General features: G+C 44.0%; 1 protein-coding gene across 4 annotated transcripts in view; it reads right to left on the bottom strand.

Annotated features, from left to right (window-relative positions):
* Positions 1-13,597, bottom strand: part of KDM4B (lysine demethylase 4B) — a 91,682-nt gene that overhangs the window by 22,494 nt on the left and 55,591 nt on the right. For 2 of the 4 annotated variants that reach the window (XM_063358094.1, XM_063358095.1), the window contains exons 9-12: positions 12,098-12,294; positions 11,595-11,627; positions 7,356-7,525; positions 1,155-1,666 (exon numbers count right to left, since the gene is read on the bottom strand). In XM_063358094.1, the coding sequence (XP_063214164.1) occupies positions 1,155-1,666; positions 7,356-7,525; positions 11,595-11,627; positions 12,098-12,294 (912 nt within the window). The remainder of the gene's footprint in view (positions 1-1,154; positions 1,667-7,355; positions 7,526-11,594; positions 11,628-12,097; positions 12,295-13,597) is intronic. The other 2 variants (XM_063358096.1, XM_063358097.1) reach the window with 2 other exon arrangements.

Here is a 13,597-nt window from a genome sequence, read left to right as displayed (position 1 = left end):
GGGCCCAGAGCCCTCTCTGGTGCTGGGCACCGGACGCGTTACAGGGGAGTTACTTCGCACGGGAAATCCCCAGCACCGCGTGCTCGGCTCACAAACACGACCGCAAGCAGCAGAGCTGCAGCACTGAGAACAAAATCCAAGGCCGTGCCCCGCTACGCAGGAGCGAGCAGAGATGAAGGTACTTAGCCAGCCTAGCACAGCAGACTGGGTTTTTCCTCTCTAGTCACAGAATCACGGAATCTTCAGAGTTGGAAGGGACCTCTAGAGATCATCTAGTCCAACTCCCCTGCTAGAGCAGGATCACCTAAAGCACACAGTCCGCAGCCAATACATTAGACAAGAGTACATGAAAGTGTAATTGTGCCGTGCTGGTATGGCAACGCACATTTCCGCCTATCCCCACCATTTCTAACAGTGCTTTGCCGTTCCCTCGACTCTTTTCAGCAGCATCAGGCAGGAAAACAGAGCTACATCCCATTGCTCTGACTTGCCGCTAATTCCTGAACATTTTCCTCCTTCCTCTTGTGGAAACTGTCCTCAGGAAAACACTCCCCAAGGAAAAGAGATGCCTGAGACAGATTACATGTCGTGAGCTGTATTGTCCATGAAAAAGTTTTCCACCAACTTTTCCAATGCTAAATCTTCATGATGGATAAGATCCCTAGGCAACACTACATAGCAGGCCAACGCTTGGAAGCATAAAGCACATGCTGTGTGCTGGACAAGTCAGAAACAAGGGAGAATTATTATTGAAATGGTGCGATCGAAGTCCCCCTTGGGATTGTTTGGTTTTACCACTCTGAGAACAGCTGCCCGGCAGCAGCCGTTTCCTTGTGCTGGGTTTTCCTGCCCAGTGCTCGGATCATCATTTCAGTATTATCTGTACTATTAGTAGCAGGAAAAGAGATTCTCTTTGAAGACAGTAACAAGCGTGATTAATCAGCTAGCATCAATGCAATGATGGACTGAGCTACGGACTGAACTGGGAGAAAATACCCAATCTCGTCCTGTCAGAGCACCCTACGGCTCACCAACGTGGCACTAGTCCACTGGAGGCTCGAGCACAACTCAGGACTCCTCTTATTCCAAGTTTGGTCCTCAACTTGTTTCTTAAAACTAGCAAATCTTACAGTCACCTCCTCGGTCAGGCATACCTGTAAATCACTGACCTCTGCAGCGACCTCTGTATTTTCTGCTTCTGCATTCTCCTCCTCCTTCACAGAGACTTCCACAGGGACCGTCTCCTCCTGCCAGCTTGGACTCTTCTGCGTGGCAAACTGCTCAAACGCCTGCTGGCAGGACATGCGCTCCTTGTCAAACACCACCTTTTTGGTCCGTGGAACCACGTAAAGCATGGGAATGATGGGCCGGGGTTTAAAGTCATCTTCCTCCACTGGCGCCTCCGAGGGCTGGACAATGTTCAGGGGAGCTGGGGGCAAGCTCTTTTCTGCCGTGGACGATGTGGGTCCTGCTGGGGGTACCGGTGGCCGTGCCGCTGGTGCCTCGTCCTCTGCCGGCTGCTGCTGGGGCGGCGGTGGCAGGGGTGGCTGCTGCTGCGGCAGAGGGGGCTGAGGTGCCTGCAGGTGGTGCTGGTGTTGATGGAAGAGGTGCTTTTTCTTCCTCTCGCCTTTGACTTTCGGAGGACGGGCCTTCACTTTGCAGTCACCTGGTTGAAGAAACAGGCAACGTTTAGCTTCATAGGCCAAGACTTCTGGGCATTTCATATTTTTCTCCTTTCATCAAAAAGCTCCGTGCTGGGCTAACATATTACACCATGGTATTATTTTTCCCTTCAAACAGGCAGACTGAAAGCTGTAGACATATTCAGCTGTACCTCCGCACTGACTCGGAGAAGCCCACTTTAGAAATAAAAGACTTATGTCATTTCTATGGATTATTTAATTCTTGACTGGAGCAGAAAGGCTGCCAAAATGAACGTTGCCTGAAGGGAAAACATCTAAACCTCTAAGAAACTGGACAGTGTGCCAGAAAACACGTATTATATGACGTTAGCCATGACTCTGTATTTCAAGTTTTCTGTAACAGAGCTCTTCGAATACGTGTGCAAACCCATCCTGTGGGGTGCAGGAAGAAAATATTTTTGTATCATTAAGAAATAAATCTTTAAAATAGGATTTTATCTTTAGCTCATCTGTTTTAAAATGTCTATTTTTGTGTAGGTTTTATAATGTACATAATATATTAGCACAGTAATACCTCTAGAGATTGGGAGGTGTGCCCAAAAATTTTTTGCTAATGAGGGGGCGCGATCAAAACAGTTTGGAGACTGCCGTTAGTTTGCCCTAACCCCTGGACCCCCCCTTCACTGCTCCCTCCGGTTGCAAGCACAGCCCTTATCTGGGTGTCAATGCATTGAACAGCCCTGGGAAATGAAGAATTGAACAAAGACACCTGAATCATTATCACCAAAAGATTTCCACTGTAAGGTCTTTTAAAAAGATGCCTTTAAAACATAAATCAAGCACAGCATTGAACTAAGCCTATTACGGACACCATGCCAGCGCTCGTTACTGAGATATCCTTTCCTAACACTTGCTCCATTTGTCCTTGTTTCTCCTACCTTACGGTCATTCATCTTATCTGCATGGTTTTGCAGGTCTCTCGCACGGCTGTGACAACAAAAACACTTCCTGAACAGCTAGACATCTCAATATTGTTACCAGAGGCAAGTAACAACCCATAAATGTCTTCCCCACCGATCTTCCTAATATAGCTCTGTTAAAAGATCCACACAGTCAGATTTTACAGCAGTAATTAAAATTCCTACTGGCCACCGAGCGAGTGTCTCTAGGTTAGGACAGGAGATGTGTTCATGTCTTGCCTTGTTCCATCTAAAATGATGTACATTCCCTTTGCTGACTCTTCCCCCACTTCGTGAATGAAGTTATCAGTTCACTCAGGGCAAAGTAAATAATAGCTGCTCCACGGACAGACGCTAGTGCTCGATTTATTTCATAAGAGATTGCTTTTCACCTCCAGATGCTATGACTAGATGACTCTGCCGCAAAAGGCCCTTTTCCCGCTAGCGGGATGGGGAGGAGGGCTGATGGCAAGGGAAGACACCCACCCTAACAATGCTGCCTCACCAATCCCAACCTACTCAGACTCCTCCATTAAGGACTAAACCAAAGCTGACCAGCCAGACCCAGTAAACAGAAAATCAGATAAACCATGGCACAATAACAAGGTACCTGCAGGAGGAAGGGTCTGAAAAGAGAAGGTGAATAATCCCACAATAAAGTGCTAAAATCCCTGCTGAAATCTTCTAGGGGATACCTCAACCTCGACATTTCCCAGAAGTCTAGTCCAATGACTTTGTTTACACAAATTTATAAAAATGGGAACAGGTCCAGCCCAAAGAGTTACCGTCGTACTTGTGTAGGCAGTCCCTCAAATAAACTGGTTTGTTCTATCACAGAGAAAGGAATATTGAATTTCCTTAGAGAAACAAACGTATCGAATGAAAGGCAAATTGCATTTTTCCCCAGTTGCACAAAACCAGATCATATTTACTCTCTACACACTCAGAGAATTCTCTACCCAACAACAAAACAAATGCCATTCACCGGCTTTACTGACTTCTAAATGGGTAATTTGACAGCAGCTGGCATGTAGAACTTTGTTTAAAAGTTTTTGCATTAAGATGGACAGAACAGTCTGCAAGTGAACCTGTAAAATCAGAAGCCGGAAAAAAGTGAGATAAAATTCAAAGTCCCTCTCTGGCTATCATGAATACTTCTAGAAAGGAAAGGGATCTTTACGCAGAAATCAATACGGTGTGTTAACAGCGGAATGCCGATCCGCTGTCCTTCCACTGAAGAAGAAAGGCACAAGGAGCAGAGCTAGTACATGCGGGAAACTGCAGCATGACAGTGGGTTTTCAAGGCACGGAAACTCGCTTGTCTAGAGATAATTTGAAATATGATACGGAGTTCACACAGGACCGTACACCAATGAGATTATGAAAAGCTGCTGTAAGAGCATGGACTTTACCTGTGAGAGAAATATCCCCTGGTATCGGGCAAAGACCATTAGAGACGGACTTCTGCGTCAGGAAATTAGCCATAACGTTAGTTAAATAAGTTTTACTGTCAACAGCTCAAAAAGCAACTGTAAATTAGACTTATTAATCAGCAGAAGCACGAGCGCATAGATAAGATGAAACTAAGCGCAGCAGAAAGCTGGAGAGTTGTGCCAGAACGTCCCTCTAACACAGCACCGTGTCCTTCGGGAAGACGTCTGTCTTTGCCTAACAGTTGCACTCAAGGGTCTTCCTTTAACCCACACAGGAGACTGTGCGGTAGATGAAGCAATCACAAAGACTATTCCACCATCCCAAAGTTCCTCCCAAACACGGAGTTCACGTTTTCACTGAAACAGCATTACTTTACTGCTAGGAGGAGAATATTACCCTAAAGCAACGCCTACATCCCGGCATTAGATCCCGTACATCCCCTGTGCCAACAGCACATGCCAACAGGTACAGGAGCAGCGAAGAAAATGGCAGGAAAACACCTTCTACTTGCTTCTAGGAGTTGGGTCTGCTGGGATTTTATCAGAACTTCGTACAGCCCATGCTACAAATATGCAGATGGCCACAGTGACTGCTAGCAGATTTCCAAAAAGGCTCTATTTTTTCTACACGATGCTAGAAAAGTCCAGAAAGCCTCCAAGAGAAACTTTTGTGTTATGACATTGTTTCCTGATAATCCTTCCATCGCATTAAACGGTCTCGTCCCTTAATGACTTCACATTGCCAGACTAAGCAATGCTGGAGAAAAACCAGCGAGAGACGAGCCGCTTGGCTAACGGCCAGTTCTTGAGATCTTGCCTGAATTAAAAACCTCACGTAGCAAATGGTCACCTGAAAATCAGTTTATGCACCAATTTGCTATTACAGTTAACAGCAGAGAAGTTTTCATTTCTGGTTTACTGGTGTCTTGATCAGAGTATTAGTTCATGTAATCATGTACTTAGTGTACAACTGTAACACTCAGGAGGATACGTGGGAATGGCATTTCATGAAACGTGGTGGAAAATAACACACAACCATTTTGCAGTTAGGCATTTCATCATTGCTTCTCCTCACGTTGTTAAAAAAAGAATAAACAGAATCCTCGCGTAAGAGACCTGGTCTGCAGCCCAAGTGACACCTGCTGACTCACGGGAGGTGTTTATGCTGCTTTATCACACCCAGAGAAGAGCCGAGCTTAATCTCTCCTTTTTAATTTCAACTCCCAAGATAACCTGCTAAGAATTCTCAATGCATTAATAGCAACATCATAAATTATGAATATGAAGCTGAGTCATAAAAACCAAAAGAAAACAACGTAAGGTATCTGGGTCAGAAACCCTGAAAACCTCAAGTTATTAACACTCAACTAGTCCAAATCACCAACACGAAGCATAAGACCTACTTCGAAGCTACCAATGGTTATTTTCGAATCTCATCCTTCCTCCTTCTCTAGGTCATTTTTGTGGTGTAAGTAGAAAATAAAGCCAAATTAGAAACAGAAGAAAAGAAAAAGGAAGTGAAGGAGGGCGGAAGCTAATTTGCCACGAGCAGGGCCATCCAAATAGATGCTATCTTCTTTTGCGAGATGAAACTGTAAGACACTTGCGAGAGGTAACGCAGACAGTAGGATGTGGAAAACGAGAGAATTCAGTGCTATTTAATTGCTATATTGCATTGGGAAACTTGTGTATTTGCCAACAGTCACGCTGAGCACTAGACCCCGCAGAAGCTGCAAAGCAAACAGTCCAGTTCTAGTGACACTTTCTGCAACCGTGCCGAAAGTCAGTTCTTCCCTCTTGTGCTAACAGTTAAAGAGCTCTTAACACATAGTCTAAGTGTATGATTTGGAACTTATTCGGCTAGAACAGAGTTTTTATTGTTCCTCTGCCATTCTAATGATCTCAGATCTGTCCTTGTCACTTATCTCTTGTCTCCAAAGAGATATCAGCATTTCGGGCCATTTATTACAAGCATCAACTGTTGAACTTGTACAAGAGCTAAGGGCATACCATTTAACACACCGCTGGCACTTTCATGCTTAGGGCAATAGAAATTAACTATCTGGACCGTGTTACTCCTGCTACGTACAACAATGATTTTCAAACTCCTTATTTCCCATGGAAAGGGAAAATACACCACCTAGCTAAGAGAGACTCTGGAACTGAACAACGACCCCAATTCTTTCCCCAGAGCTTCCACAGATTTCTTTGAAGACCATCATCAAGGTTCTCCAAACGGTTAGCAGCCTCAGTTTTCTTCAAATACTAAACAAATTATGGATAGGTACAATATCTGGACTGCATGGCCGGTGAGCCCCTGGCCCAGGTTGCCCAGAGAAGCTGTGGCTGCCCCATCCCTGGAGGGGTTCAAGGCCAGGTTGGACGGGGCTTGGAGCAACCTGGGCTGGTGGGAGGTGTCCCTGCCCAGGGCAGGGGGTGCCACTGGGTGGGCTTTAAGGTCCCTTCCCACCCAAACCAGTCTGTGATTCTATGATAATATATGAAAATGAATTCACTAGTGTTTATGAAATGCTGGAGAGTGCCTCAAAGAGAAAGAGTGCATCATAGACACATCAACTACTTAACCACGCACATTAGGGGGGGGGAAGAAGCAGCCGAATCCCAGTAAGAACTGCAATCTTTCATACACAGCCAAGAGAAAAAAAAAAAGTATCACAAAGAAAGCCTCCAGCAAGACAGCTGTGGTCAGGCCTTTGGACGAACCATAGGCAGAAGGAATCATGAAGGACTGGGAGTTGTCATGGACTGGTATTAACTTCAGCCATGCAAAGCAAGCTGTAAAGCTTCCCTGCTACAGCTGGACTTGAAGAAAACCAAATCTGCAACTTGCACTCCCACAGCAGCTGCGGATCCCACACAACCTACGGCTGCCTTTACTCACAGCCTCTGTCAGAAATGGGGAGGGAGGGAAAGGGGGAAGATTAACTGCACAAGAGAGTGCACAAATCATTCCTTTTCAGAGTAGGACACAAAATATATTTATTTGTTTCTCTATGAAATATTTAAAAATATTCCTCCCGTAATATATATTTTTACAAACCTGTAATAGTTTTGGCAGAAATCTCAAGCCCTGCCAAGAAAGCTATTTGGACTGAATCCTTAAAGAGAGGGAAAAATCAATTGCTGCTGTAAATGATGGTGTATTTCAGTGAGCATAGATCTAATATTGGGTAAGACTCCACTGATATTTCAAGAGAAATAAACAACAGCAGACAAGTTATTTACAAATGTGTTTCAGAGAGATAGCTTGCTCCAGTTCTTCACTGAAGCGATCTGCCATCAGCGAGCGGGGCCCTCACCTTCTCCCTCAATCACTTTGCTTCTCTCCTCTTCCTCCAGATCTGGGCCTCTTTTCAGCTCCTCTTTTACTTTCACGTCTTCCAAGGCAGTTTCGATAGCCATGACATCCCCGAGAGACTTCTGATCCTCTGTTTTATGTCTTCTGGGCTGACTCCTTTTTCTGTGAGACCTAGAAGTACAAAAGTGTGATTTGACATAAAAGAACGGCCTTCAATATATAAAACGATCACCGACTTAAAAAGCGGAATACAAAACAAAAGGATCTTCTTTGGAGAGAAAACACAAGGTAGCTAACAATAGCTACAGGGCAAAACAGATATCTGAAAGGAAACAGATGAACCTTGCCTAACGCAACACTTAAGATCCATTCACAGCAGCCATTAATTGTCCCGATTTCTTGACGAGCTTTTTCCTACCATTACTAATGTAAGCTCACGAGCTGCAGTTAGAATGATTTTAATTGTATTGTAAATCTATTTTGCTTGTATTTCAAAATACAGTTGAAAACTTGTTATAAATCTTCCTTTCATCCTCTGCCTCCGTTCTATTGTTTCTTTTCATTCTGTACGTGCTTCCCTTTGGCGAACTGATGGAAGTCTGCAAAGCATCATCTTCCAGCTCTGAAAAACCACCCAGCACTGCCAGTTTCTAAAACCAGAGTAGAATGAATACATAAAGCGTAATCAATAGGCAGTCTATAGTTTTTCAGTAGTATAATTCACAGGGTCCAAGGCCTATGAAGAAGTCTAACTAAAAAAAACTGCATTATTAATATGACCAGACTACTACCACCAAGCCAACAGCAATGCTGTTCCTTCTAAAGAGTCAACGCCACTAAGACAAAGAGATTACAGTAGCCACAATGCAAAGAAAAATGCAAATTCAGAAGTCAGGACAATGTCTTTTGGTCAGGAACCAAGCACCCACACAGCCACGCACTCACTCCCCACCTCTCAAGGGGAACAGGGAGGGAAATCAGGAAGAACAACAGCCAGAAAGCTTTTAGGTTGGGACAGAGACGGTTGAACAGGTGAAGAAAAGAGGAAAGAATAAAAAGCGAAAGCCATAAGCAAAGGAAACCCACTCGCCATCTCCCCCAGGCAGCCCAATGCCCAGCCAGTCTCCAAGTAACAGCCACCTTGGAAGCCACCCCCTCTTCTTCCTCTACACCAGTTTTTATTGCTCAGCGTAACGTTTTAAGGTATAGAATATCCCTTTGGCCACTTCGAGTTGGCTGTCCCAGCCACGTCCCCTCCCAGTCTCCCTCCCGCCCCCAGGCCACTCACTGGGCAGAGTGGGGAAAAGATCAAGCCTTGACCCCGGGCAAGCATCGCTCAGCAAGAGCCAGAACCTCGGTGCTTTATCAGCACTGTTGTACCCACAAACCCCAAACATGGTCCCGTGGGCTGCTACGAAGAAAGTTAACTCCATCCCAGCCAGACCCAGTAGAATTATTTTATTTTTTTACAGGATCTATCAAATAGCTCCTTGAATGTTGGGTTTAAGTCTAACAAGCTCTCAAAAGAGACTGATACAGAGACCTGCAATTTTTATACCATTTTTAGCATGCAGAGATTTTTTTTTTGAAAACAGCATTTTCCATATGGCCTCCCTGTTCCAGGCCCTTGCTTCTACCATGGTGTAACAAACTGTAAAATGCAATCGCACTCCATTCATCGGCCCAAAATACTAGAAAAGCTGAAATTCAGCTTCCCAGAAGAAGTTTCAGAGCCCGGAAACTCAGCTACTAATTAGATTTGGAATACAATGAAGAGCCCTTAATCAGGTAACCAACAAAGAAGGAAGAAAAAAATCCAACCAGAGATGAATGACTAATAGAAAAGAAAGCTGATCCATATGCCAGGTGATTTATAATTGCTAGACTCTAACCATATGGTAGCCCCTCCAAGCAGAGATGTTAAACTTCGCACCTGCAAGACATTCATTAGCAGGAACACACAGCTGAACTCAGAAGGATCAACTTTTCTCTTCACCCTTCTCCGAAGTACACGCCACCTCCTCTGTGTGGGAAAAGCAAGGTGGGAGGAGGAGATAAACCTGTAAGACTTCTCCGTTGCAGCTGGAACTTTCCATAGTTGGTGAAGAAAGCATCGGAGGAGAATCAAGTGTTACAAGCTATTTTTAGGTAAGTGTGTGTTTATTCCCGTGGTGTAGAAATGTCAGGCAAAAATTAAATCACAGAGTTTTACTCACAGTAGATAAAAAAGATCTTTTTGCAGTGCTCTTCTCACTCTGAAGCTGTGGGAAAATGGAGAGGCAGAAAGCACATCATTTAAAGAAACTGTGCTTCCAGAACCACAAGATGAAGGCTGTACGTTCCCAGAGTGAAGATGTTCTGTATCTGACATAAGTCGCGTACCAGAAATGGGCTTTTTGTGGACTACACTAAAACAGTCTCTCGCTGAAGCCATAAAGTAAACAAAGTTGAGTTTTTCAAGGTAACTAAGTATGAATGACCTTAGAGAAGAAATAACATATCTCCCTGCAGAGTTTAAAAGCTACGTTTTCCAAGAGAGCTGGCAAAAAAGCGCAGCGTTTGTACTCTTTGAAGAACAGACCACAAAGTGACTTAAATAAGTAGATACAACTGTGAAGAGGTTTGGGCAGAGGTGAATCCCATTTTTCCAGTAAAGTCCATCCTGCTGAGAACAGTCAGTCTTCAAGTAAAATTATGTCTTTCCAAAACATAAGCGTAAGAGAGAGACTACTGCTAAGCAGTATTCAACAGCTTCAAACCTGCTTCAGGATAATACTGAAATAATCTCGGAAGCAATGAATGGATAAGGAAAAAAAAAAGCATAAGGATGCTTTGCAATAGCTCAGGTTAAGAAAGAGGCTTCTCTGCTAAGCAGAGGAAAAATAATCCTTGGTGTTCATGCAGTACCTTACACTGTGCAAATATTACATATAAGTAACCCTTCATAGCCATAAGCTATTAAAGAGATTTCCAGTTTCCAGATGTGGAAGAAAAAGATCCAGGGACCCACTGGAGTTCACAGTGACTGCCCATGGGGCAGAAATCACACCTTCTGACTCTGAGACTACACTGCTTTCCCTGAAGCTCACTGTAGAAGAAATCGTTGAAAACGTTTTAGAAATAAACCCTCTGGAGTGGAAGATCAGTTATCTGCCCAAATACCCTATTTGTTATATCTTTTGGAGCATGGGTTTAGTGGGGAACAAACTTTCCCATTTCAGCATTTGTAAAATAATAGACAAATCATTTCACGTAGAAAAGGCAAGACACGGGACCACCAGCCCAATGCAACAGCGGGTGACTGGAAACTCCTGGAAGACAATAAACACTAGTGCTAGAGAGAGACAGACACTCTTACTAGTATGTTAGCTTTTTCTTTGCTAGAATGCCTAAATAAATCAGCTATCATCAAATTTTTAGGTCAATAGTTTTTAAACTCTTTCTCAAGGTCGCTATCAAAGATAACCCGAGAATCCTAAAGTCTATTTAAAGCTTTTTTCCTGGATATCAAAGAATTGCTATCGGAACTGAAATTACAAGCGGAATACTGCATCTGGATGAAGAGGCACAACTTCCAGACACTGCCAACACTCACACCAGAAATTCAACAAACACTAGATGAGAGCAGGAGGAGATAAACGGGCCACACTGCAGGCACGTCGTCTAACAGGCAGCGCAGGAATGAGAGCGATGTAAAGAAGGGTGAGGGAGCATATGGAAGGGCACACACTTCACATCTGCGTACACTAAAGCCCTAGGATAATTCAGTTTCCTCAAATATAGAGTTTCTTTCTTCAAGCTCGGTGACCGAAGGGAAGTTCTCCCATTGGCAGCCCATGTCTAAAACACTCTAGTTCCATTCCACCTTCTGGAGACAGCAGCAGCGTTTTCCTAACTACCTGCTTTGGTGACCAGTTACCTTTATCCACAACCAGTTAATCATTATGCATCACTACTAACTCACTAGATTAACTGCACACTCAAGAACGGAAAACCAGAACAGGGATGAGATGACACAACTGAGGTTCTCTAGTGATGCAAGAGGAAATCTTGGAAAACTACGCAAAACCGAGATGAATTCTGCGAAACCTCGACACCCGAGGGTTTTCTGTGCCCTTTTTCAAGGAAGCAGACATGAAATAACTAACCGAAAAAGGAACACACTTTCAGAGTTACTATTTTAAGAAACTTGACAGGAAAGAGAATGAAGTCATTTAAGTTGATGAGGGAAGGCACGTACCGGTGTTTGTTGTCCTCTTCCTCATCTCCTATCCTATAAAGCAAGATCCCAACAGTAAAAGGTTAGAATGCCAAATTTTCAATTCACGCATGCTGTAGCACACAAAACCCACAAACTTGTAGGAAATTAATACAGATATCAAAGAAAGCCCAAAAAGGCATGCATAAAATCCCTTTTGCAATTGATGGGGTTTTTTTAACTTCTGCTTTTTGATAAGTGAAGCTCTAAATGTTTACTATAGATTTTTTGTCTTCCAGGATAAGAGATGAGATGTGAGGGGGCACACAGTGTCCTACTTTCAGAGAACATGTGCTTCTATAATATTTAAAGGCAGCAGAACAATGAGAAGCGCATTAGCCCAGAAAAAATACAAGAGGAACTGGAAAACCAAAACCTATCCTAAACTAAGAATTATAGCATTTAAAATCTTAGCAATTAAAATCAAACACAGTGCTCAGACACAACATTTGTTTGTTGGTTTGTTTTTTTTTTCCCCTCTTTACCTGCGAAGCAATTTAGCCTTCAACTCTGCCTTTGTCTCATTCCAGGCATCTAGTTCTGGACTAGTCAGGGCTGTAGGTTTCATATGGTCCAGGACAGTAATGTCTTTTCCTTGTTTCCATAAATCGTAACGTTCTGGTTGCAGAACCCTCACAAAGACATCCATGGAAATCTTCACCATGTCCTTGCGGCAAGTACACTGCAAGAGAGATCCAGACACCAACGTCACATCAGATCACAGCAATGCTTTGACTTTCCGTCAGCCGAGTTTGCCTTTCTCCAGAGGCAAACTAACGCTCTACTGGTTTTGTCCGTAAAGCCTGTGGAGGGTTACTGCAGTACAGGTTTGCACTGGCGCACAGGCGGGTGTCTCAGCGGAATGGAAAGCTTGACTCTACCTGCCCTCGGCAAAACCAGAGAGCACAAGCTGCCACACTCTCGGAGGGCAGTTCGAGACTCTGTTCCCAAGAATATTCTTCTCCGTCTAAGCCCATCGACCAAGCTAAACCTTTCTGGTGACTGACCCCCAGCATACTCTCATCTCCTGCCTTACAGTCTCTAGACAGTAATAACTTTGGCCAATGTAGACCAGGTCTGAGTCTGATCTCAAACCTACGTTCCCTCCATTAGCCAGACTCTTGTGGAGTTTCTCAGGCTGAAAAGAGATTATTAGTATCACTTCATAACGGAAAAAAGCCTTAAAGGAACAAAAGACTAACCCAGTGAACAAAGCAGTTAAACTTCATAATTATACATCATGACGTTGCACATAAATCCTTCACAGGAGCGTACAGAAATAAAAAAGGCTACAACAATAACTACATTCTGCATCTAAACCACATATGCCTAAGCCAAAGAAAATGTGCATTATTCATTTCAACTAGCATACGGTCATTAAAATTAACCTCTGGAATTACACCCCTGCCATCATACACGCCTATAGAAAGACAACTTCCAGGTGTTTTTACTTGGACGTCCATTTGCTCTGACGAAGCACAGCACTGACAGACCATGTCCAGCAAGAGGATTCTCACCCAGGACACAGATATCAGCCCGAACGAGCACCTAGTCTTCATCAACTTTTAACCCAGAAGAAGGTGCGGGACTGAAAAGGACACCGCGATACGCCAGCGCCCGCCTGAGGCTGCAGCTTTGCAGTTGTATGTGGAAAGCTGAGCCCCCTTTAGTTCTGCGCTAAGGTGCAAAGCTTTGCTTGCTGTGCGCTGGCACTGAATTGCTTTTCGGCTTCGAGTGGAGGACGAGAGAATCAGAGTCACTTTGCAGGACTTTTTTTTCACCCTTCTTCCACACCTTTTCAAAACTACTCTATCCTTTCTCTTAGCAGAAATGCATGAAATTAAACTCGCTTCTCCCCTCTCTCCTTTCATTTTTCACTACCATTATTAAAAGATTTATGGCCCCAGTTAAGAAGCCACTGAATGAGAGAGAAGAGAGTCCTTCTGTACCCCTCCTGGCCGTCCCACTTCCCTCCCAACTCCCGA

Source organism: Chroicocephalus ridibundus, chromosome 22 (assembly GCF_963924245.1).
Source record: "Chroicocephalus ridibundus chromosome 22, bChrRid1.1, whole genome shotgun sequence".
In the NCBI taxonomy this organism is placed as follows: domain Eukaryota; kingdom Metazoa; phylum Chordata; class Aves; order Charadriiformes; family Laridae; genus Chroicocephalus; species Chroicocephalus ridibundus.
This window is presented reverse-complemented; position numbering and strand designations above follow the sequence as displayed.